Source organism: Papio anubis, chromosome 16, assembly GCF_008728515.1.
Source record: "Papio anubis isolate 15944 chromosome 16, Panubis1.0, whole genome shotgun sequence".
In the NCBI taxonomy this organism is placed as follows: Eukaryota; Metazoa; Chordata; class Mammalia; order Primates; family Cercopithecidae; genus Papio; species Papio anubis.
The window spans coordinates 90928247-90953741 of record NC_044991.1 but is presented as its reverse complement, the minus strand read 5'-3'; the positions used below and the strand labels follow the sequence as shown (position 1 = coordinate 90953741).

Here is a 25495-nt window from a genome sequence, read left to right as displayed (position 1 = left end):
GTTTTTATTGCCAGAATTATTCTAAAGAGAAGAACTTTCCTATATCCATGATTTGGTTATTCTGTGTTTATTTGGAAAAGACAGAATAGATACTTGATTTGCTCTCCTTTCAACTTTCGGGATGATGATTTCGTTCTCTAGCATTCTCCAAAGGTGACTAATGGTCTCTTTGAGCTTTGTTATGAACTTTGAATGCTGTTGTATTTCATGGATTCGAATACATTGCAGGTAATATTCTTAATATTATTATTGACCTTCAGACTCTCTGATCATTGTCCAGTGAGAGTCTCTTCTAGTTTGATCTTGAATTTTTTTTAAGTTTTAAGTATTTTTATTTAAGGCAAAACATATAATAATGAGGTATTTCAGGTTGGGCGTGGTGGCTCATGCCTGTAATCCCAGCACTTTGGGAGGCCGAGGCGGGTGGATCACGAGGTCAAGAGATTGAAACCATCCTGGCTGACATGGTGAAACCCCGTCTCTACTAAAATTTCAAAAATTAGCTGGGCGTGGTGGCCACATGCCTATACTCCCAGCTACTTGGGAGGCTGAGGCAGGAGAATCACTTGAACCTGGGTGACAGAGGTTGCAGTGAGCCGAGATCATGCCACTGCACTCCAGCCTGGTGACAGAGCGAGACTCTGTCTCAGAAAAAAAAAAAGAGATATTTCAGACACTGGCATTTTTTTCCCCTAAATATCTGAAGTGAATTACGTAGATCTTAAGTGTGCAGTTTGATGTCTTCACAAGTGCATACACCCATATAACCCACACTCGGCCAAGGCATAGAGCATTTCTAGGGTGGGCGCCGTGGCCCCATCCGTAATCCCAGCACTTTGGGAGGCTGAAGCAGGTGGATCACTTGACATCAGGAGTTTGAGACCAGCCTGGCCAATATGGTGAAACCCCATCTCCACTAAATATACAAAAATTAGCCGGCCGTGGTGGTGCACACCTATAGTCCCAGCTATTTGGGAGGCTGAGACAGGAGAATCACTTGAACCCAGGAAGCAGAGGTTGCAGTGAGCTGAGATCGTGCCATTGCACTCCAGCCTGGGCAATAGAATGAGACTGTGTCTCAAAACAAAAACAAAAACATTTCCATCCTCCAAGAAAGTCCCCTGGTGCCTCTCAGTCAGTGCACTGTCCCCATTCGTTGGCAGTCATGCTTCTGACTTATTTTACCAAGATGAGTTTTGCCTGTTTTCAAACGTCACATAAAGGGAGTCGTACAGTCTAAACTCTTTTGGGACTGGTTTCTTTTGTTGTTCAGCATGTTTTTGAGGTTCATTCCCATCGTTGCTGGTTTCCTGAGTCCTGTTGATGTGACCTCGGCAGTCTTCAGTCACTTCCTTGCTTTCTGCTACCACAAGATGCTCTGTTTGTCCTTGTTTGTGTCTGCCCCAGAACTGAAGGAAGCCACTTAAAGGGCAGGTGTGTGGTCCCTGACTGTCACTGGGGAAGTCCATCTCACCCTGACCAGCAGCATGCTCACCACATGAGCCTCCTGCTTTTGTCTCCTTTTCTGTAACATGGTTTCTCCTTTGACCTTTCCTAGCCCTCGAGCATGTTCCAAACTCGGTTCGCTTGTGGAAAGCAGCTGTTGAGCTGGAAGAGCCTGAAGATGCCAGAATCATGCTGAGTCGGGCTGTGGAGTGCTGCCCCACCAGTGTGGAGGTGAGTCTGGCGGACTCAGGGCCACCAGAGCCCAGAGTGGCCAAGGCCCGAGCCCAGGTTCTGTGTCTGGAAGTGATGATGTAAGTGGAGCATTGAGCTCACTCAGGCTGCGCTTTCTGGGAGCAGAAGGCCGTACGGAGCCCCAGGATACCGTTCTGTACACAGCTGCTAGGCAGGGTGGTGAGAGGCTTCAGCTAGTTTTGCTGTTAATGGAAGTGCAGAGAGAATCTTAGCTCGTATCTGACCACTGCAGAAAGTTCTCTCAGGCGCCATTTTCTCTCATTCAGCCCAGAGTTTGTCATGGGAGCCGAAGGTGGGAGGGTGATAGAAAACACTGCTTTCTGCCAGCCCCGCGTGACTGCTCTTTGCCTCCAAGCTAAGCGGGATTTCTTTGGTTTTAGGCATTCCAGTTCACAGCATTCTGTGCAGTGATTTTTAGTCTTGGTTTTATGATACCTAGCATGTCTTCAATTATCCTAAGGGGTATTGTGAAATTCTCCAAACAACATTAATCTTGTTTTATTTACATAAAAATGAATAAAGCCCATACACATCTTAGGGATGGAGTGCTGCAGAGCCAAGAGTCTGGGAACTCCAGGAGGCTGAACACCCTTCCGTGTGTTTAGCCCATGAGGGCAGTAGCCTCATCCTGCCCATCTGTGCCAGCCCCTGGTATCAGGTCTGGCGCTCTGTGTGCCTGGAGGCAGTGTTTGTGGAGGCGATGTTTGTGGAGGCAGTGTTTGTGGAGGCGTGTTTGTGGAGGCAGTGTTTGTGGAGGCGTGTTTGTGGAGGCAGTGTTTGTGGAGGCGTGTTTGTGGAGGCATGTTTGTGGAGGCAGTGTTTGTGGAAGTGTTTGTGGAGGCAGTGTTTGTGGAGGCATGTTTGTTTGTGGAGGCATGTTTGTGGAGGCGTGTTTGTGGAGGCGTGTTTGTGGAGGCAGTGTTTGTTTGTGGAGGCATGTTTGTGGAGGCAGTGTTTGTTTGTGGAGGCAGTGTTTGTGGAGGCATGTTTGTGGAGGCAGTGTTTGTGGAGGCATGTTTGTGGAGGCATGTTTGTGGAGGCAGTGTTTATGGAGGCAGTGTTTGTGGAAGCATGTTTGTGGGCGTGTTTGTGGAGGCGTGCATTTGTGGAGGCAGTGTTTGTGGAGGCGTGTTTGTGGAGGCATGTTTGTGGAGGCGTGTTTGTGGAGGCAGTGTTTGTGGAGGCATGTTTGTGGAGGCATGTTTGTGGAGGCAGTGTTTGTGGAGGCATGTTTGTTTGTGGAGGCGTGTTTGTGGAGGCAGTGTTTGTTTGTGGGCATTTGTGGAGGCAGTGTTTGTGGAGGCGCATGTTTGTGGAGGCATGTTTGTGGAGGCAGTGTTTGTGGAGGCATGTTTGTTTGTGGAGGCGTGTTTGTGGAGGCAGTGTTTGTTTGTGGAGGCGTGTTTGTGGGAGGCGTGTTTGTGGGCGTGTTTGTGGGCGTGTTTGTGGGGGCAGTGTTTGTGGAGGCGTGTTTGTGGAGGCAGTGTTTGTTTGTGGAGACCAGTGTTTGTTTGTGGAGGCGTGTTTGTTTGTGGAGGCGTGTTTGTTTATTGTGGGCGTGTTTGTGGAGGCGATGTTTGTGGAGGCAGTGTTTGTGGAGGCATGTTTGTGGAGGCATGTTTGTGGAGATATGTTTGTTTGTGGAGACATGTTTGTTTGTTTGTTTGTTTGTGAACATTCCACTGAGAATCTTTTCCTGCTCACCAGAGTCACTAAGTCAGTCAGAAGCATCAGTGAGCAGTTGGTCAGGTGAGAAGTGCTGCTGTGGACGCTTCTCAGGCCGTGTTCAAATGGCTCTCGAGAGCTAAGAAAGAGCGTTGTGGCCGTGCTGCAGGGTGGGTCGCTGTCTGGCCTGCATCTGTCCCCTCAGCACAGTGTCCTCTCCTTTTTCTGGTGTCCTCTCCGCGTAGCTCTGGCTTGCTCTGGCGAGGCTGGAGACCTATGAAAATGCCCGCAAGGTCTTGAACAAAGCGCGAGAGAACATTCCTACAGACCGGCACATCTGGATCACAGCCGCTAAGCTGGAGGAAGCCAATGGGAACACACAGATGGTGGAGAAGATCATTGACCGAGCCATCACCTCGCTGCGGGCCAACGGTGTGGAGATCAACCGCGAGCAGTGGATCCAGGTGGGCCACAGGCGGGTGTCGTGGTGTCGGCTTTAACAGTGTACGTGCCGCACGTGGGAGTCCCACGCAGGACTGGGGGCTGCTGAATGGTGCTAGGGAGTCCTGCGCCGAACCGGAAGCAGGCACAGGTGTGGCTGGGCCCTGAGCGACCTGGGCAAGGCCACTGTCACTCTTGATGGATTCAGGCCTTGAGTTCGTCTTGGGGTGAATGCTTCGGAAGCCCTTTCAGTGTGTGCACACCTGACTGCATTTCTTTGCTAGTAGAAATGATACACCTAAGAGTCTCATGGCTTCTTCCACTCTTTCCCTCTCCCCCACACCCTTTTTTTTTGAGATCGAGTCTCGCTCGTCACCCAGGCTGGAGTGCAGTGGTGCCACCTTGGCTCACTGCAAGCTCTGCCTCCCAGGTTCACACCATTCTCCTGCCTCAGCCTCCCGAGTAGCTGGGACTACAGGTGTCCGCCACCATGCCTGGCTAATTTTTTGTATTTTCAGTAGAGATGGGGTTTCACCGTGTTAGCCAGGATGGTCTTGATCTCCTGACCTCGTGATCCGCCCACCTTGGCCTCCCAGAGTGCTGGGATTACAGGCCTGAGCCACCGCACCGGGCCAACACCCTTTTTTTTTTTTTTTTTTGAGGGAGTCTCGCTCTGTCACCCAGGCTAGAGTGCAGTGGCGTGTTCTTGGCTCACTGCAACCTCCACCTCCTGGGTTCAATTCTCCTACCTCAGCCACCTGAGTAGCTGGGATTATAGGCACCTGCCACCATGCCCAGCTAATTTTTGTATTTTTAGTAGAGACAAGGTTTCACCATGTTGGCCAGGTTTGTCTCGAACTCCTGACCTCAAGCAATCTGCCCGCCTTGGTTTTCCCTGTCTTTTAACTGTATCTCTAGACTTAAGGCCATAGAAAAGTCTCCAAAGGTCATCTAACTCAGGAAGTAAGACTTGGGTTCCCTTTATTACCTTCTTTTTAGGAGTCACCCTCTGAGTTATGTTTCTCTCCAGAAAAATAAATAATGAAATTATTATTTCTGTTTTATTTTATGACAGTCCTTCCTTCCTCCCTCCCTTCCTTCCTTCCTTCATTCCTTTCCTTCTTTTTTTTTTTTTTAGGAGACAGGGTCTTGCCGTGTTTCTCAGGCCGGAGTGCAGTGGTGCATTCATGGCTCACTGCATCCTTGATCTCCTGGGCTCAAGCGATCTTCCTGCCTTAACCTCTCAAGTGGCTGGAACTACAGGCATGTGCCACCATGCTTGGCCAATTTTTTAATTTTTATTTTTTGTCTTGTTATGCTGCCCAGGCTGGTCTTAAACTCCTGGCCTTCAGGGATCCTACCACTTCAGCCTCCTAAAGTGTTGAGATTACGGGCATCAGCTGCCATGCCCAGCCTGTGACAGTTTATTAAGCTATGATTAGCGTTCTATAGAATCCACCCATTGAAAGTTTACAATTCAGTGGTGTTTAGTATATTCACAGAGCTGTCCATCTGTCACCACAATCTTAGAACGTTCTCATCACCCCAGAAAGAAGTCCTGTGTCCGTGAGTTGTTGCTCCCCGTTTACTCACCTCTGTAGCCTTTTGTTTGTTTGTTTGTTTGTTTTCTGAGACAGGGTCTGTCTGTCTCCCAGGCTGGAGTGTGTGGGACAATCAGTCTTGGCTCTCTGCCACATTTGCTTCCTGGGCTCAAGCAGTTCTGCCTCAGCCTCCTGAGTAGCTGGGACTACAGGTGTGCGCCACCACACCTGGCTAATTTTTTTCTGTCTTTTGTAGAGACGTGGTTTCGCCATGTTGTTCGGGCTGGTCTCAAACTCCTGAGCTCAGATGATCCACCTGCCTCGGCCTCCCAAAGTGCTGGGATTACAAGTGTGAGCCACTGTGCCTGTCTAACCTTGCTTTTTTACTTTCTTTGTCTATACATTTTTTTTCTGGACATTTTATATACAGATGTTCAACTTATGGGCTTATATCCTGATAAACCCATTGTAAGTTGAAAATATCGTAAGTCTAAAATGCGTTTGAGGCTGGGTGCTGTGGCTCACACCTATAATCTTAGCACATTGCAGGGCTGAGGCAGGCGGATCATTTGAGGTCAAGAGTTTGAGACCAGCCTGGCCAACATGGTGAAACCCTGTCGCTACTAAAAATACAAAAAAATTAGCCAGGCATGGTGGTGGGCACCTGTAATCCCAGCTACTCGGGAGGCTGAGGCAGGAGAATCGCTTGAACTTGGCGGACGCAGAGGTTGCAGTAAGCCAAGATCGTAACACTGTACTCCAGCCTAGGCGACAGAGCGAGACTGTCTCAAAAAATAAATAAAATAAAATAAAATAAAATAAAAATGTGTGTGATACACCTAACCTGCTATACTTTGTGGCTCAGCCTATCTACTGGGTTAAACATACTCAGAACACCTACCTTAGCCTACAGTTGGGCAAAGTCATTGAACATAAAGTGTTGAATAACTCATGTAATTTATTGAATGCTGCGATGAAAGTGAAAAACGGTGGTGGTTTGAGGCTAAGTATTGCTTCTACTGAATGTGTGTGGCTTTTACATCGTCCCACACTGGGGCACCTGTGAGTGGAATCACACGACATGTGGTCTTTTGTGACTGGCCTTAACTTAGTGTGTTTTCAGGATTCATCCATGTTGTAGCATGGAGGTATTGAAATCCTTTGCCTACTTTTAAATTGGATTGTGTCTTTATTATTGTCTATGTATTGTTTTTGTCTGTTGTTTTATTATTGAGTTGTAAGAGATGTTTTTATATATTCTGGATATAGTCACTTATCGGATACACGATTTGCAAATACAGATGGTCCCTGACTTCCCATGGTTTGACTTTACAGTGGTTCAGAAGCAGTTTGCATTCACTAGAAACTGTACATGGAGGAAGAGCCAGCACCTTTGCTGCAGGCCCTGGGGGTCTGGGTGCTGGGTCCTTGCCTCATGTGTTCTTCTCAGCTCTGACCTTCTTGCCAGCGTCCCTGCCTCAGATCCTTGCTCTTGGCTCTGCTTTCCGTCTGGGATGGTTTTCTGGTGCTGGCGGGGCTCGGGGGGGTCTGGAGGCGTGTGGTTCCTGTCGCACTTCGCTCGCTCGCTCATGTCGTGGTCCCCCGGGTTGGCGTGCCACAGTGGTGCCTGTGCTCCTGCACCCTGTTGCTCTAGCTGGCTTATCGGTCTCTTGTTGGTAGACACATTGTCTTGCACACATGGGAATATATTGGTCACATGAATGCCTTGAAGTCGACCTGCTGGGTCCAGTATGTGCCTGTTTTATTTTGATAGAGAATGAGAAATTGCCCTCCGTAGAGACAGGTGCTGCTTTGTAGTGTGAGATTTAGGTCCACCTTTGCCAAGTGAGCCCGTCAGCAAATGTTTCAGTGTTGGTCGTCTGATACGTGCAAAATGGTACTTAGAATAGTTTAATTAGCATCTTGAAAATAAGAATGGGGACTGGGTGTGGTGGTTTATGCATTAATCCCAGCACTTTGGGAGGCTAACGCTGGAGGATTACTTGAGACCAGGAGTTTAAGACCAGCCTGGGCAACATAAGGAAACCCTGTATCTACAAAAAACAATGTAACCGTGGGCGTGGGGCATGGTGCTGCACGACTGTGCTCCTCGGAGGCTGAGGTGGGAGGATCCCTTTTGCCTGGGAGTTTGAAGCTGCAGTGAGCTATGATTGTATCACAGCATTTCAGCCTGAGTCACAGGGGGAGACCTTGACTCTTTCTCTCTTTTTTTTTTTCCCAAGACGTAGTGTTGCTCCGTTGCCGAGGCTGGAGTGCAGTGGCGCGATCTTGGCTTACTGCAACCTCTGCCTCCCGGGTTCAAGTGATTCTCCTGCCTCAGCCTCCCGAGTAAGCTGGGATTATGGGCGCCCACCACCATGCCTGACTAATTTTTGTATTTTTCTTTTTAGTAGAGACAGGGTTTCACCAGGTTGGCCAGGCGGGTCTCGAACTCCTGATCTCGTAATCCACCCTCCTTGGCCTCCCAAAGTGCTGGGATTACAGGTGTGAGCCACCGCACCCGGCTGAGACCTTGTCTCTTAAAAAATAATAATAATAAGGCTTTACATTTCTTTTCACATGTTTAAAAGTTGTTTGTATTTTTATTTTCTAGTGAACAGTGTGCCTGTGTCCTCTGTGACGTTTCTCTGTTGTTTTCTCTGATTGGTGTGCGATGGACTCACTTCCTCAGATCCCTGGTAGGCAGCGTCAGCACCTCGTGCTGATGTCTGTCAGTTTTAACCATCAGGAATGCCGTGCTTCCTGTTGGGAATCTGCAACTCTGATTTCCAAAATCAAAAGTAACTTTTGTGTCCCTCTTTCAGGACGCCGAGGAATGCGACAGGGCCGGGAGTGTGGCCACCTGCCAGGCCGCCGTGCGCGCGGTGATTGGGATCGGGATTGAGGAGGAAGACCGGAAGCACACCTGGATGGAGGACGCCGACAGTGTGAGTCGGCAGCGGGAGCCTTGTCCGCAACGCGGAGCCTCTGCTTGTGGGGACAGCAGGCACTTTGTAACTACCAGGCAATTTTAAAACCTTTTCTTTTTTTTTTCTGAGGCAGAGTCTCGCTCTGTCGCCCAGGCTGGAGTGCAGTGGCGCAACCTCGGCTAATTGCAACCTCCACCTCCTGGGTCCACGCCATTCTCCTGCCTCAGCCTCCCGAGTCGCTGGGACTACAGGCGCCCGCCACCACGCCCGGCTAATTTTTTTGTGGTTTTAGTAGAGACGGGGTTTCACTGTGTTAGCCAGGATGGTCTCGATCTCCTGACCTCGTGATCCACCCGCCTCGGCCTTCCAAAGTGCTCGGGTTACAGGTGTGAGCCACGGTGCCTGGCCCTTTAAAACTCTTTAAATTGTTTTGCACGTGGTTGCACTCATAAGGAATACAGCTTGCTTTCTGTTAACCTAAGTTTTTTTTTGTGGGTTTTTTTTTTTTTTTTTTTTTTTTTTTGAAGACGGGGTCTCACTCTGTTGCCCAGGCTGGAGTGCAGTGGTGCCATCTCAGCTCATTGCAAGCTCCACCTCCCGGGTTTCCACCATTCTCCTGCCTCAGCCTCCCGAGTAGCTCGGACTACAGGCGCCCATCACCACGCCTGGCTAATTTTTTGTATTTTTAGTAGAGATGGAGTTTCACCATGTTGGCCAGGATGGTCTCGATCTCCTGACCTCTTGATCTGCTCACCTCGGCCTCCCAAAGTGCTGGGATTACAGGCGTGAGCCGCCGCGCCCGGCTGCACATTTGCTTTCTTATTCTGTTCACTTACCTCTTACTTTTTTTCTAGAACTGTTTGACAATGAAGGAGTTGCAGATGTGATGCCCTTTACCTTTAAATACTTTGGTGTATATTTCTTTAAAAAAGGACATTCTGTTACACAACCATAGCTCAGTTATCAAAATCAGGAAATTAATGTTGGGACAGTGCTGTAACTTCAGACCTTACTCAAATCTCACCCGCAGGCTGGGCGTGGGGGCTGACACCTGTAATCCCAGCACTTTGGGAGGCCAAGATGGGCAGATCACTTGAGCTCAGGAGTTTGAAACCAGCCTGGTCGACATGGCAGAACACCATCTTTACAGAAACAAAAGCCAGGCATGGTGGTGCATGCCTGTAGTCCCAGCTTCTCAGGAGGCTGAGGTGGGAGGATCACTTGAGCTCAGGAGTTGGAGGCCACAGTGAGCTGTGATTACACCACTACACTTCAGCCTGGGCGACAACAAGACCCTATCTCAAAAGAAGAAGAAGTCTCACCCGTTGTCTCTGCGTCCTTTTAGCAGAAGAAAAAACCAACTGTGTTCTGTGAGGAATACAGGGTCATCCTCTGGCTAGTCTGGAAGAGAGCCTCAGCCTTTGTTTTTCATGAGTCTGAGTTTTTTGAGGACCACAGGCCAGTGACGCTGTAGGCTCCTGTTTGATCTGGTCCTCTGTGGTGTCCCCTCTGGGTTGGGTTGGGTCCTCCTGGTGCATCCTACAGAGCGGTGTGCACCTGTCCGACTCCGACCCTCTGGTGCAGGCGTCTCCACTGTGTGGTTGCTGTTTCTCTGTTGTTATTAATAAGTATTTTGAGGATCCATGAATGATGCTTCTTGGCCTGAATCAGTTGTTTCTGTGGTGTTTGCTAAATGGTGATTTTTTAAAAAATCTTTTTTATATTAAATTTTTTTTTTTGTGGAAACAGTGTCTCACTATGTTATCCAGGCCGGTTTTGAACTCCTGGCTTCAAGTGATCCCACCTCAGCCTCCCAAAGTGTGTAGGATGACGGGTACGTCACTGTGCCTGGCCACACCCGCATAATGATTTTGTGAACAGTTTCTCCTACATTTTATTAGTTGGAATTCTACAGTAATGAAGAGCTTCACTTTCTCCTTCATCCGTGTGTGTTCACTTCCTTCCATCTGGATTGGCCAGTGGCTCCTCCTTTGGTCCTTGGGATCAGACCCCACTGCTGGCATTGTCTGTGTGATACGCACATGGTTCCTTTGCACCCCGTGTGGCACGACCCAGAGCTTGTGTGCTGGCTGGGCCATCCTCCCGCCCCATGTGTGCTAAAATACACACATCAGTCCTTAGGTGAGTTAAGACGCAGGGCAGCGGTAACGGTTTTTGTTGTCGTCGTCGTTGTTTTTGTTTTTTTTAAGATGGAGTCTTCACTCTGTCGCCCAGGCTGGAGTCCGATGGCGCAATCTTGGCTCACTGCAACCTCCACCTCCCAGTTCAGGGGTTCAAGCAATTCTCTTGCCTCAGCCTCCTGAGTAGCTGGAACTACAGGCGTCTGCCACCACAGCCGGCTAATTTTTGTATTTTTTATAGAGACGAGGTTTCGCCATGTTGGCCAGGCTGGTCTGGAACTCCTGACCTCAGACCATCCACTTGCCTCAGCCTCCCAAAGTGCTGGGATTACAGGTGTGAGCCACTGCACCCAGCCTGATTTTCTCTTCTCATTTTGTCATCTCCTTCACATACACTGGAGTAAGCACAGTTGTTTTTCAAAGTGCTCGTCGTGCTGGGGTACGGCGGACAGTGTTTCTGTGCCCAGAAGTGAGCTATAGTGCTGCTTCCGTCCCGGACACCAGGGCCCTGGGCATGGCATCACTTGACCCTGTGGGTGTTCAGGCCACTCTCGGATTGCTTGTGAAGGTCAGAGGAGGCAGTGGAGAGTCTGAAATGCTTTGTCACCAACCCTCAGGACTTGGATCAGAAATCACAGAGGGGCATAGACCAGAGTGCTCTATCCAGGGCCTGACCCTCACTGGCACCCTCCCTGACCCCCTCAGATGCTCCTGGTCAGGACACAGTGCCCGAGGCAGGGCCCTTGCTGGTTTCTGTGCTGGTTGAGTCAGACTGAAGCCATGTGACCTGGGAGGCAGCAGGTCTGAGTGAAGCAGTCTCAGTGACATCCCACTCCTTTTCTTTCTCCTTGCCCGTTTTCATGCTGGGCGTCCTTCGCACTGGGAGGCTCCCGGCGGTCCCTCCCTCTAGAACACAGCTGTTCCTCGGGGAAGCGTCTTGGGTGCCCCGTGTGGGACTTGGACAGCCGTGAGCTGCCCGTCCAGATCTTCCCCACTGTCGTGTTCACAGTTGCAAAACCTTGTTCCTGACCCGCTTTCTGGGGGCCTCTCACTCACCTTCAGCAACAAACTTGTTCTTGGTACAAGAGTCCTTTCTGCGGCCTGGCACGGTGGCTCATGCCTGGAATCCCAGCACTTTTGGAGGCTGAGGTGGGTGGATCACTTGAGATTAGGAGTTCCAGACCATCCTGGCCAAAATGGTGAAACCTCGTCTCTACTAAAAATACAGAAATTAGCTGGGTGTGGTGGCGGCGCCTGTAGTCCCAGCTACTCGGGAGGCTGAGGCAGGAGAATCACTTGAACCCAGGAGGTGGAGGTTTCAGGGAGCCGAGATCACGCCACTGCCCTCCAGCCTGGGCGATAAAGCGAGACTGTCTTAAAAAAGAAAAATCCTTTTAGCATCTGCAGGGCGCAGAGGACGGTGACTTGTCCCCGTGTGAGGCTGAGTAGGAACGGGTGTCTGCACCCGGCCCAGTGAGTCTCCAGGTGTCATGACTGCCGGTCAGACGAACCCCCAGATGCTTTAGCACTGCACATGGCGACTGGCTCTTTTGTTATCTTTTGTTGTTGATGCCAAGAGATAAAGTCATTCTTGAGTATAGGGGAAAAAAGGCCTGAAGAAAATAGAATTGTGTTTACTGTAGTTCTGTTGGAGTGGATGGGTTTTTCTCTTTGTATTCACTTGTCTTTTACAGGTTTCTAATGAATGTAACTTTTTATCATGGTAAATATATACTATACCTAATTTTTTTTTTTTTGAGACAAGGTCTCGCTCTGTCACCCAGGCTGGAGTGCAATGACACAATCTTGGCACACGGCAACCTCCGCCTCCCGGGTTCAAGCAGTTTTCATGCCTCAGCCTTCCAAGCAGCTGGGATTACAGGCACACGCCACCATGCCCAGCTAATTTTTGTATTTTTAGTAGAGACAGGGTTTCACCATGTTGGTCAGGCTGATCTCGAACTCCTGACATCAGGTGATCCACCTGGCTTGGCCTCCTAGGGTGCTGGGATTACAGGCGTGAGCCACTGCGCCTGGCTACTACACCTGATTTAAAATATATATATATATATGTTCGATCTGCAGTTACAACACGTGTGTGTGCGTGCACACGTACATATGCCTGGGCCACAGCCCCGTGTGTGCATGTGTGTGCATACACACGTACATATGCCTGGGCCACAGCCCCGTGTGTGCGTGTATGCGTGGCATATGTGCATATGCCTCAGCCACAGTCCTGTGCGTGTGTGTGCGTGCACGCATGCATATGCTTCAGCCACAGCCCTGTGTGTGTGTGTGTGCGCGCGCGTCTCTGTGCGTGCACACGTACATATGCCTGGGCCACAGCCCCGTGTGTGCGTGTATGCGTGGCATATGTGCATATGCCTCAGCCACAGTCCTGTGCGTGTGTGTGCATGCACGCATGCATATGCTTCGGCCACAGCCCTGTGTGTGTGTGTGTGTGTGTGTGCGCGTCTCTGTGCGTGCACACGTACATATGCCTTGGCCACAGCCCCGTGCATGTGTGTGGGTGCACATGTATATATGCCTCGGCCACAGCCCTGTGTGTGTGCGTGCACACATGCATATGCCTCAGCCACAGTCCCATGCGTGAGTGTGGGTGCACACGTACATATGCCTCGGCCACAGCCCTGTGTATGCGTGTGTGTGCACACCTCCATCACCTGCAGCTAGTTAATCATGCGCCTCTCGCTGGCCAAGAAACCAGCAGGCAAACCCATGTGCTCCTTTTTCAGTGTTCTTGTCCTCATCCTCAGGTTTGTCTCTTTCACATACACTGGAGTAAGACAGCTGTTTTTCAAAGTGCTTGTAATGCTGGAGTAAGAACTACAGTGTTTTCTGTGCCCAGAAGTGTGGTTTCCCAGTCCTGGATTGTGGTTCTACTTTTTTTCTGGTGGTGGGACAGAGTGTCACTCTCACCTAGGCTGGAGTGCAGTGGTGTGATCTCGGCTCACTGCAACCTTTGCCTTCCGGGTTCAAGCGAATCTCCTGCCTCAAGACTGCCGAATTGCTGGGATTACAGGTGCATGCCACCACGTCCGGCTAATTTTTGTATTTTTAGTAGAGATGGGGTTTCACCATGTAGATCAGACTGATCTCGAACTCCCGACTTCAGATGATCCGCCTACCTCGGCCTCCAAAAGTGCTGGGATTACAGGCGTGAGCCACGGCACCTGGCCTGGATTGTGGTTCTAATTAGATAAAACACCATGGTACACCTTCTAGCAGATGTCATCATTGAGAATCGTATGAGGCTGGGGAGGGCATCAGGCCACTTGCTCTGTGGCCAGCGCTGGGCTTCCCATTCTCATGTTTGTCTCTCTGCTCTAGTGTGTAGCCCACAATGCCCTGGAGTGTGCACGAGCCATCTACGCCTACGCCCTGCAGGTGTTTCCCAGCAAGAAGAGTGTGTGGCTGCGTGCCGCGTACTTCGAGAAGAACCATGGCACTCGGTAAGTCGTGGGACCCGCCTGCCCCAGGGTGCTAATGAAACCTCCAGTTCCATTTGTGTAGCCCTGAATGTAAACCTCTCATCTCTGCTCATCCAGTCTTGTGCCCATTTGAGGTCTGGCCCTCTGGTCGTGATCAAGGATTTTATGGCACTTGGGACTTTGCAACTGGATCCATCTTTTTTTTTTTTTTTGAGACAGAGTCTCACTTTGTCGCCCAGGCTGGAGTGCAGTGGTGCGATCTTGGCTCACTGCAAGCTCCGCCTCCCGGGTTCACGCCATTCCCTTGCCTCAGCCTCCCTAGTAGCTGGGACTGCAGGCGCCCGCCATCACGCCTGGCTAATTTCTTTGTATTTTTTAAGAAGAGATGGGGTTTCACCCTGTTAGCCAGGATGGTCTCGATCTCATGACCTCGTGATCCACCCGCCTCAGCCTCCCAAAGTACTGGGATTACAGGCGTGAGCCACTGCGCCCGGCTGGATCCATCTTTATAGTCCCTTCTGGGACAGGATTGTTACTGTTTCCTTTTTTTTTTTTTTTTTGGAGATGGAGTCTCGCTCTGTCACCCAGGCTAGAGTGCAGTGGCGCAGTCTCGGCTCACTGCAGGCTCCGCCTCCCGGGTTCATGCCATTCTCCCGCCTCAGCCTCCCGAGTAGCTGGGACTACAGGTGCCCGCCACCACACCCGGCTAATTTTTTGTATTTTTAGTAGAGACAGGGTTTCACCGTGTTAGCCAGGATGGTCTCGATCTCCTGACCTCGTGATCCGCCCGCCTCAGCCTCCCAAAGTGCTGGGATTGCAGGCGTGAGCCACCGCGCCCGGCCGATTGTTACTGTTTTCTAGTTGAGAAACTAAGGAACCCCAGGGGGCCCATCCTGCGAAGTGTGTGTGCTTACACACGTACATATGCCTGGGCCTGTAGCCTGAGGAGTGGCCTGGGTGTAGACTTGAGGCTGGAGCCTGCATGGCCCATGGCTGAGCATTGGCTGCAGCGGTGGGTGGGGCAGCATCTGGGCTCAGGCAGGCATGTTTTCCATTTAAGCGGAGCTGGCTTTGGGTTTTGACTGGTTTTTGTGCTCAGAGGAGGTCCTTGACAATTTTCTTTAACTGTACTCTTTAATTGAAAACATTTTTCAGGTCTGCTCTATTGGCTGTAAATGCTGGTTATATTTGGCGTTGCAGTTTATTGTTTTAAATGGGTAGTTCTCAAGGGCATTGGGCTCGTGTCCCCACACACCCTCTGTCCGTCCTCTCCCAGGTCCTCGGGTGACGCTCCCTGTGCCAGGTGAGGACAGGCCCTGCTGGTTTCACTAGGTCTACAGCTGAGAATGTTGAGCCATTGTCTTTCCTTCTCTGGTGTGGTTTAATCTCAGCCTCTTCAGGGTGTCTCTGCATGTGTCCTCCTGAAGCCCTGGCTGCTCCGCATGTCCGCCCACTGGTCTGGTGTTTTGGAGTGATCTCCTTTGGTGATGTTTTGAAATGGCTCTCATGGTGTCCCCTGTAGAAGGTCACCTGGGGCAGTCTGAGTGAAGAACAGGGCAGGGCCAGGTGTAGACTGAGATCTCTCGGCCCGTGACCTGAATATGAACTGCTGCCTTTGACCCCTGGGCACAGCGGGCAGTGCCCTCCTGCTGCCCTGCCTTCTCCCCAGTGCACGCTCACAGGGATGAGCTTGCAGGGATGAGGCGAGGCCGTAGTGCTGGGGAGCTGGTCCTCTGGAGAGCACAGTTGCTTTGCCGTGCCCTTGCCCCACACAGTGTGATCATGTGCTCACTTTGTCTTGCTGTTGCACTTACTGAGGCCCAAAGGGGTCATTGGTGCAAGATGATGTGACTGAGGGTGGTGGGCCACAGGAGAGTCCAGGGGCGTCAGACCTGATGCCCAAGGCTGGCAGTTTTGCTCAATAGTGACCTAAAATCACTTTCTTCCTATAAGATAATTCTTTTGGATGCCGGAAGAGTCAGCCTGGGATCATAATCTTTATCAGTGGGTCCGGGGTGCGCTTGTCCTCTGTGATTCAAGATGAAAAGGCCTCCCCTGTCACAGACTGAAGTTATTGCTACCTCCAGGACACATGGCTGTAAAAGGCTCTCTTGTGAAGTCCTCTCTCCAGCTCTGCTATTTAAACAATGCATTGCTTTGTAGAACCCTCTTCAGTAGTTGGTTTTAGAACCTTTATGGAGAGGAAAGATTTCCCCACACTCTCCCCATCGTAAAATCTGGTCAATCATTTACAGCATCGAACTTTGGAGCAGCAACTGTCTTTCTGGCGCACCCACGCCGTGGCTGAGTGTGACGTGTGTCTGGTTGATGGCCCTGACTCGGGTGACCGTGGCCTCTATCTTGCAGGGAGTCCCTGGAAGCCCTCCTACAGAGGGCTGTGGCCCACTGCCCCAAAGCGGAGGTGCTCTGGCTCATGGGCGCCAAGTCCAAGTGGCTGGCAGGGGATGTGCCCGCAGCAAGGAGCATCCTGGCTCTGGCCTTCCAGGTGGGTGAGGTCGCCTGTGCGGTGAGGGGCCTGTGCACACAGGAGCTGACCTGGGTGCTGACTGGGGCCTGAACATCTCCCACATACAACGTGGCACGTGCTGTGGCTGGGTGCACTGGAGTCCAGGGGCTGCTCCTCGGGAGCAGGGGCCGTGAAGGGGCCTGAGAGCAGGAAAGCAGCCACCTGGCAGATACGTACCTCTTGGCCCCCGACGCCGTGTGACCACGGGTAAATGTTTCAGAGTGTAGAGCATGGGGTGACATGGGCTGAGGGTGCCCTTACGTGAGTGGACGCATTCAGACAGCCTCGCTGAGCCGGGTTGTCTGAGGGTGCCTGGTTGTCATGAGGTGTGTGTGTGTTTTTTTAAGTACTTGTCTTTATTTTCACATATAGCATCCTAATACTTCATGACATACTTTTTAATAAACTGTAGAATGCTGTATAAATGTCAGTTACTGCAGCGCAGGCTAATGTCATAGAGCGTGCCCTTCCTTGAGCAAACATCATGAGAGGGGCCTGGCCTGGGTTTTACCTTCCGCTCTCAGCTGCCTGTTTGAGATGGCATCACTCCTGTGGGTGCCTGCAGCGTCCCCTCCGCCTGCCCGCTCTCTGCTGCCCGTCAGGCGGCTTTCCTTGCCCATCGTTTTGGGCTGCTTTTCAGGTCTGTGATGTGGTCGTCTTGCATGGTCAGTGAGCGGCTGTGCTGATTAGGACACGTTCAGACAGCCCTGGGCACCAGCCCTGGGGAGGCTCTGAGGGCAGAGCCTTCGTGTCCACTGGGCTCTGGGCTGTGTGAGCCTCCTCGGCCTGTGGACGCCTTCTCCACATGTCAGTGGCACTCTGGGAGTCCTCTCTCCTGCCCATGTGGGCTCATGAGGACAGAACAGCTGGCTTCCTTTCATCAGGCTCAGGGCAGAGAGCGAGGTTGGGTGTGGTGGGTCTCTATAGGGTGTGAGTGACCCATTCAGGGGCTTTGAGAGGGTGTGGATGGATCCTGGATAAGATGGCCCTGCTCCCACCCCCATTATTGCTCAGTGCTTTGGCAGCCTCCTCGCTGTCCGCGCTGTACTAGAGTGAACATGGACCTGTGTGTTTCCAGGTGAGTCCGGATTCTTGCACTGGAGTCTGCTCTGTCATCTCCTCCCTGGGAAGGGCTTGGGCCAGACTAATCCTGCAGCAGAACAAGGCCTGGCTCGGTTCCTGCCTGCCTGCTTTTGATTAAGTGTGATCAGGCGCTGGTCCCTGTGTTCTGACCCCTCTTGACGCTGCTGTACTTGCCCTCCAGGCCAACCCCAACAGTGAGGAGATCTGGCTGGCGGCCGTGAAGCTGGAGTCCGAGAATGATGAGTACGAGCGGGCCCGGAGGCTGCTGGCCAAGGCGCGGAGCAGCGCCCCCACCGCCCGGGTACGCAGTGGCAGGCAGGGCTGGGCCATCCGGGGTGCGTGGTGTGCACACGTGGACCCCACACCTGGCTTGAGTGGTGATGTGAGATGACAGCAGGCAAACGAGACCAGAGCACATTCATATGGCCGGGCATGGTGGCTCACGTCTATAATCTCAGCACACAGCACACTCATCTTTGTGATGTGACTTTAAAACATCCGTGTGGCCGGGCGTGGTGGCTCTCACATCTGTAATCCCATCTCTTTGGGAGGCCAGGGCGGATGGATTACCTGAGGGTGGGAGTTTGAGACCAGCCTGACCAACATGGAGAAACCCTGTCTCTACTAAAAATACAAATTAGCTGGACATGGTGGCACATGCCTATAATCTCAGCTACTCAGGAGGCTGAGGCAGGAGAATTGCTTGAACCTGGGGGCGGAGGTTGCCATGAGCTGAGATTACGCCACTACACTCCAGCCTGGGCAGCAAGAGGGAAACTCAACAACAACAACAACAAAAAAACCTGCATGCGGCCGGGCGCGGTGGCTCACACCTGCAATCCCAGCACTTTGGGAGGCCGAGGAGGGTAGATCACGAGGTCAGGAGTTCAACACCAGCCTGACCAACATGGTGAAACCCCGTCTCTACTAAAAATACAAAATTAGCCAGGTGTGGTAGCGTGTGCCTGTAGTCCCAGCTACTCGGGGAGGCTGAGGCAGGAGAATTACTTGAACCTGGGAGGCAGAGCTTGCAGTGAGCCGAGATCGCGCCACTGCACTCCAGCCTGGGTGACAGAGCAAGACTCTATCTCAAAAAAACAAAACAAAAACATACTCATATATTTATCCCCACCTTTTGTGTACACAAACAGGCTATGAAAAGCTTACAAAAGTACCCACAGTGCTGCAGGTAACAGTGTCGAGGACGAGCGTAACACGAAGCACGTGCCCTGGAGCTGATGCCCTGCTGACGGTGCATGTCTGCCCCACAGGTGTTCATGAAGTCTGTGAAGCTGGAGTGGGTGCAAGACAACATCAGGGCAGCCCAGGATCTGTGCGAGGAGGCCCTGCGGCACTATGAGGACTTCCCCAAGCTGTGGATGATGAAGGGGCAGATCGAGGAACAGAAGGAGATGATGGAGAACGCGCGGGAAGCCTATAACCAGGGGGTATGTCTGCCTGCACCCTCGGGCTGCAGCTGGCCCGGCATTCACAGAACTGAGCCCCCTGGTGCAGGGCCATTGCCCTTCACCTCTGAGGAGATGTGGAGGGCTGGGGGTTACAGCGAGGGAGCTGTGGGCTCAGGACCCACACCCCGGTCCCCTCACTGAGTTCTGTGCTTTGCCTTGTATGAAGCTGCACACGCTGCTCTCAGAAGTGCAGAGTGTGGCACACCTGAAGTAAAGGCTGGTATGTACAGACCTGTGTGCACAGGTCCACAGCACCACCGCACATTCGTAAACCCACAAATGCAGAGTGGGACACAGGCAGCCCTGAGGTGCTGGCTCGCCCACTGCAGTGAGCAGCTGGCATGGCTGTGTCCCAGTTCTTCATAGACACCACCTGAGCTGCTCTCTCACTTGTCGGCTGCAGTTGAAGAAGTGTCCCCACTCCACACCCCTGTGGCTTTTGCTCTCTCGGCTGGAGGAGAAGGTTGGGCAGCTAACTCGAGCCCGGGCCATTTTGGAAAAGTCTCGTCTGAAGAACCCAAAGAACCCTGGGCTGTGGTGAGTCCTGATGAGTGGGGGCAGCCTGGGCTCTTGGCACAGCTTACCCATCAGGTGGGCCGTCCTCACCCAGCTGCTTGTGTGGAGTGATTTGTGCAGTGTTTCCAGGCTCGGGGGCTTGCGAGGCAGTAGGTGCTGGCCATGAAAAATCACGGTCCCTGCCTTGGGAGGGTTCGGCTTAGGTACTGGGACAGGCCTGCAGATGGTTTGATGCAGTTTAGTTTGTGTTCTGATGGAGGGTGCCTGGGAGAGGGAGGGGTTAACGATGGCTGGGACGAGGGAGGGATGGACCCCGGAGAGCTGACTCCACAGAGGAGGTGGCGTAGGAGTCTGCGAGGTGCAGGCTGTTCATGGAGGCGCTGCATCCAGCTCAGGGTGACGGACAGGCAGCTCCTGGGGGCCTTGTGCGGCCCTGGCTCTCCCAGGCTGGTCTGGCTGGTGCCTTCACCTGCGTCTGGGCAGCGTCAGTTTCTGAGGTGTCGCCCTTGGGGCGGTTGCCAGTGGGGCTGGCAGGGATGTGGGCGGCAGCGCCTTGCTTCTGTGGTGGGTGAGCTGTGCCGTGCAGGGAATGGAGTTCTTGCTGCTGTGACTGGGTGGGGAGCCTTTTCAGACAAGGCTTCCCGGAAGCTACCAGAACATGCGCCGTTGGTAGATGGCTGTGGGACCTCCCGGGGCCTGTCTCCTCAGGCTGGAGTCGGTGCGGCTGGAGTACCGTGCAGGGCTGAAGAACATCGCAAATACGCTCATGGCCAAGGCGCTGCAGGAGTGCCCTAACTCTGGTAAGGGGGTGCTTTCTGGCTTCCCAGACTCAACAGGGCTGGTGCTTCCTCAGGGAGTGGGGACTTAGGCTTCCGACAGACTTTATTAAAATGTTTTGTTTGTGTGAATCATTTCAGTCAAAAGTTTCAGCTATACTTGGCCATTAAGACATTTTAATGAAATTCCTGGCCTCAAAATGGGAGAATTTGATTTCATGTTCTGAAGTGTTATCATTTCTTTTTCTTTTAAAATTTAAAAGAAATTGGCCAGGTGTGGTGGCTCACGCCTGTTATCTCAGCATTTTGGGAGGCTGAGGCCGGAGGATCGCTTGAGTCCAGGAGTCCGTCGCTTGAGACCAGCCTGGGTGACATAGTGAAACCCCGTCTCTTTAAAAAATACAGAAAGTAGCCAGGCACAGTGGCACGTGCCTGTGATCCCAGCTACTTGGGAGACTGAGGCACGAGAATCACTTGAACCTGGGAAACAGAGGGTGCAGTGAGCCGAGATCACACCACTGCCCTCCAGCCTGGACCACAGGAGTGAAACCCTGTCTCAAAAAACAAATAAATCCGTCAGGAGCGGTGGCTCACGCCTGTCATCCCAGCACTTTGGGAGGCCGAGGCGGGTGGATCACCTGAGGTCAGGAGTTTGAGACCAGCCTGGCCAACATGGTGAAACCCCGTCTCTACTACAATACACAAATGAGCTGGGCGTGGTGGCGCACGCCTGTAATTCCAGCTACTTGGGAGACTGAGGCAGGAGAATTGCTTGAGCCTGGGAGTGGGAGGTTGCAGTGAGCCAAGATCGCGCCATTGCACTCCAGCCTGAACGACAGAGTGAAACTCTGCAGAGTGTCCTGTCTGTGCCCTCGGGGCTGCCATGGTTTTGGGTGGGCCAGAGCACTCATCCTTCGTGGTTCTTGCACAAGTTCTGCAAGCAGTGTGTGGGAGGCCCCGTCACCATCTGAGGACGTCCTGGGTTAGAATCTCTGTGGGCACCTTTCCGGAACCAGAGGCTGGAGTGCAGATCTTCGTTCTTTGTTTCTGAATTGCAGGTATCCTGTGGTCTGAGGCCATCTTCCTCGAGGCGAGGCCCCAGAGGAGGACCAAGAGCGTGGATGCCCTGAAGAAGTGTGAGCATGACCCTCATGTGCTCCTGGCCGTGGCCAAGTGAGTGAGGCGTCCCCACAGGATTGCTGACCCTCGGGGTCCTCATGGGCTCTTTTTCCAGAGTCTGTCTGCCTCTCCCTGGTCATTGTAAAGATGCCTGGCGGCAGGGTGGGCTCCCCCGATCCTTGGCTGCTGTCACTCCTGCTGTGGTCTGGGGCAGGCGCCTCTCCCGGCAGAGACAAACCTGAGGGTGCTGCAGCATCACCTGGGCTTCTGTCCCAAAGCCCTGGGGAGGGACAGCCAGTCTCTCTCTCTCTCTCTCTCTCTCTTTTTTCTGTTTCTCTCTCCCTCCCTCCCTCCCCAGGGATCCCCTGGGTGTGGTTCAGCCCTTCCTCTGTTCCGGCTTCTTCTAGGAGGCTGCTCTCTTCGTCTCTGCAATTTTTTAGTTTACACCTACACAGGCCTGGGTTACAGGATAGATTTGCTGATGTTGGTTCACACAGAATTTTAAGTGGTAAGCGAAGCCCCTTTGGACAAGAGGCTTTATGTTGGGGCAAGAAATCACTTGCAGCTCTGTGGCCTGTAAATAATCCAGAGCTGGAGACTGGAGCCTAATTTGTGTGCCCAGGGGTGCCACGATGACTGCTGGAGGCTGTCTCAGAAGACGTGGTGTGAAGGGGAGGCAGAGATCCGTGAGTGACCTCACACCATGTGATTCACACTCGGGTGTGCTGGCCGCTGGGTCAGAGACGCGCTGGGGACATGACTCTGGAACCTCGCAGGCAGCTGCTTGGAGCCGTGGGGCAGAGCGTGCAGATTCTAGGCACATGTGGGCAAAGGCCTGCCACGTGTGGGGCACAGCAGGGAGCTCGGGGCCATCTCCAACCCACAGGGTCTCTGTTTCCTTCTAGAAAGAGGATGACAGTCTGAGAAGGAGCTGGGCCTGAGTGTGCATCAGGAGGCTGGGAAGTGACCATGTAGGGGTGAAGGGAGTTCTTAGAAGAACCCTGGACTCCTGAGGCTGCAGCTCAGGACATGGGCTCACCTGGCGGAGGTGGTGTGTCTGACCCCAGCGGCGAGGGGCCTCACCTTACGTGCCCGGCTTCCCCTCCACCTGCCCTGCCATGGGTCATGCAGAGACAACAGCCTTCCTAGTGCCGGCTCTTGATTCTCTCCATCCCTTCTCCCCAGCACTGGGTGGCAGTGGTGCTTGGTCTCCAGAGGTCTGGGTGCTGCCCTCGTAGGCCTGCCTGTAGGGGCACCTCCTCTCCCCTGCCCGTGGGCCCCCGACCGATGAGAGAGGCTCCTCACAGGGAGGCTTGTGTCTGCCTGGTGCTCCCTTGGTCCTGCCCTGTGCGTCCACCTCCCAGAGTGACTTCTGGGTGACACTCTGATAGTGCAGCCATAAAACCTTATAAAAGGCTTTGCTAAAGTAAATAAGTCACTCCTTGCTATTCCCAAGCCAGTGTTTTGTGTGCCTGCTATCTGGGTTTGTGCTCCTTAAATCACAGTTTATCTAACACTGGGCAATTAAGAATACCACAAGGCTTAAAAAACAATCAGGTTATCAGAGTGTGAAATTATTCCGTTTGGCAACTGAGACGAACCCAAACAGCTGCCTGGAGTGGAGGGGTTCCTCGTGGTGTCTCTTGACTGCAGTGCCTCTGGCTCTAGGGGGAGGTGACCCCGAGGAGAGGGTGGGAAGGGTGGCAGCAACGCAGAGTCCCAGGCCTGCCGGCGTGCCCAGCAGCAGTGCCCGCCATCCTTTCTCCAGCAGTTTGGGGGGGTGCCATGCACACCCCCAACCTGGCCTCTGATAGTCCAGCGTGGACCTCTTCAGACCTGGTTTCAGGTGTCCATGTGTCTGGCAGGCACGGTGGTATCAATCCTGTGGCCTGAGGGCTGTGGGCCGCAGGCCCAGGCCCTGGTGCTGCCCGAAGTCCATCTTCTCAGTGTTCACTGGGGTTGCTGCGATCAGGTGTCTCAGTGAGGAGCTGAAACTGTGTAACTTTTCCTCATCAAAGTTGTAGTTTAATTTTGTGTCAGGTTTAGTTTCATCTCCTTGTATTTGACCCTAATTTTATGGAGTTGGAAGGTCTTTCCCTGCGTGTGAATTTTTAAAGAAACAATTTGGGCCAGGCACGGTGGCTCACGCCTATAATCCCAGCACTGGGAGGCTGAGGCAGGTGGATCACGAGGTCAGGAGTTTGAGACCAGCCTGACCAACACAGTGAAACCCCATCTCTACTAAAAATACAAAAATTAGCCGGGCATGGTGGCGCACACCTGTAATCCCAGCTACTCAGGAGGCTGAGGCAGGAGAATCACTTGAACCCAGGAGGCAGAGGTTGCGGTGAGCAGAGAGCGCACCACTGCACGCTAGCCTGGGCGACAGAGCAAGACTGCGTCTCAAAAAAAAAAAAAACGATTTGGTTAGACCTGTGAAGGACGACTTCAAGTTAATGATCTGGGGTAATTTCCAGATCAGCCCAGGCCCTGCTCCTTGGGCCTTCTTGCGGGGAGCTCCAGGGCTGCGGGTCAGGGATGAAGCTGATGGCCCTGGAGCCCTTCCCCTGCCCCAGAACACTGTCCTGCAGCCACTCACTCTGGTTCCCGTCCTTCTTCCGGAACAGGCTGTTTTGGAGTCAGCGGAAGATCACCAAGGCCAGGGAGTGGTTCCACCGCACTGTGAAGATTGACTCGGACCTGGGGGATGCCTGGGCCTTCTTCTACAAGTTTGAGCTGCAGCATGGCACTGAGGTGAGGCCCCTCAGCAGACCGCCACTCAGTGCCTTCCGGGACTGTGGTGGGGAGTTCCGCCAGCCCCGGGGGCTCTAGGAGGTGGCCACGGCCCACATGACTCTCTCCAGTGTTGGGAGGATGGACCGGGTGGGTGGGGCACAGCATCCTCGACGCCCCCCCCACAAGGCAGTCTCTGCCTCCACATCCGTTTTCTGCTTATAGCCTCACAGCTCCACACCCTGGAATTGAGGTGCCCTGTCCCTCAGAGTGGCCTGTCTGCTGGCGTATTTTAATGAGTTACTTGCTGGCTGGGGCCTGGGCTCACTTGAGGAATGGGAATGGAGTTGGCCTTTTTCTTGGGCCTGAGCCTGGGTATGGCTTTCTAGGAGAGCCTGGACAGCAGCCCCTCTGCTCCCACCTGCCCCCCAGAGCCAAGCGTTGTCAGAGCTGTGCTGGAGGCGGTCAGGCTGTCCTGGTCTTCCCTGGAAAGTGTTGCCAGCCCACAGGAACCCTAACTCCTTGTTTGGAGAAGGCAGATGTGAGCACTTGTGTGAGGCACAGACATGGGGAGCCTGGCTCAGCTCCTCATCTGTGCGCTGAGGCCGGGGGGTCCGTGCTCCTCAGGCTCCTTTGAGGAACACGCCTGAAAGACCTTGCCTTCTGGTGCAGGGCCTGCGCCCCTCGCCCGCCAGTTGGGGTTGGTCCTGCCAGAGCCAGGTCTGCATGGGGGCAGGCGAGAAGCAGGCGAGGTCTGGGGAGTAGCGTGGAAGGACCCCTGCCTGAAGTGCCCTGTGGTCCCCCAGGAGCAGCAGGAGGAGGTGCGGAAGCGCTGCGAGAGCGCAGAGCCGCGGCACGGGGAGCTGTGGTGCGCCGTGTCCAAGGACATCGCCAACTGGCAGAAGAAGATCGGCGACATCCTTAGGCTGGTGGCCGGCCGCATCAGGAACGCCTTCTGACCGACGGTCGCTCGCTGTGGCCGGTCTCCGTGGGGCAGGGCTGGGCCGCACGTGGGAGGGCCTGTGGAAGGGCCCTGAGCCGTGTCCTCCTTCATTAAAAGTTTTTATGTCTCGTGTCAGAGCAGGCAGCCTGCTGGTTTTCTCTGGGGCCCTTCCCTGGCTCCTGCTTCTGCCGCCCCAGTCTGGCCTGTCCTGGCCTATCCCACACTGTCCTGGCGTGGCTGTGATCACCCTTGCCTGGGCAGAAGCCTCTTGCAGATAGCCAGTGTCTCACAGAGGAGGCACTGTGGAGGTGCCCGGGTTCCCCCAGACTGTAGAGAAGGTGGTGGGAGTGCAGATGTTCTGGCCGAAAGCCCTGTGTGGGGACAGCTGGAGATAGTGGGGACCGAGCTGCCTGCAGGACCAAGGTGCTCGCAGGAGCCTGGCAGCCGCCTGCAAGGGTCTT

The 25495-nt window shown here is 53.1% G+C and overlaps 1 protein-coding gene across 3 annotated transcripts in view; it reads left to right on the top strand.

Moving 5' to 3' along the window:
- Positions 1-25171, top strand: part of PRPF6 (pre-mRNA processing factor 6) — a 53059-nt gene extending 27888 nt beyond the window's left edge. The window contains exons 10-22 of one of the 3 annotated variants that reach the window (XR_002524584.2): positions 1559-1677; positions 3609-3827; positions 8171-8293; positions 13768-13889; positions 16236-16374; positions 17660-17779; positions 18750-18926; positions 19351-19484; positions 20172-20263; positions 21298-21412; positions 21766-21866; positions 23986-24112; positions 24898-25171. Coding sequence is in view for 2 of the 3 variants with exons in the window: in XM_003904465.3 (XP_003904514.1) it covers positions 1559-1677; positions 3609-3827; positions 8171-8293; positions 13768-13889; positions 16236-16374; positions 17660-17779; positions 18750-18926; positions 19351-19484; positions 20172-20263; positions 21298-21412; positions 23986-24112; positions 24898-25050 (1640 nt within the window). In the remaining variant the exon portion in view is untranslated. Of the gene's footprint in view, positions 1-1558; positions 1678-3608; positions 3828-8170; positions 8294-13767; positions 13890-16235; positions 16375-17659; positions 17780-18749; positions 18927-19350; positions 19485-20171; positions 20264-21297; positions 21413-21765; positions 21867-21980; positions 23535-23985; positions 24113-24897 lie in introns of those variants that run through there. The other 2 variants (XM_003904465.3, XM_021944196.2) reach the window with 2 other exon arrangements.
- Positions 25172-25495: the final 324 nt, after the last annotated feature.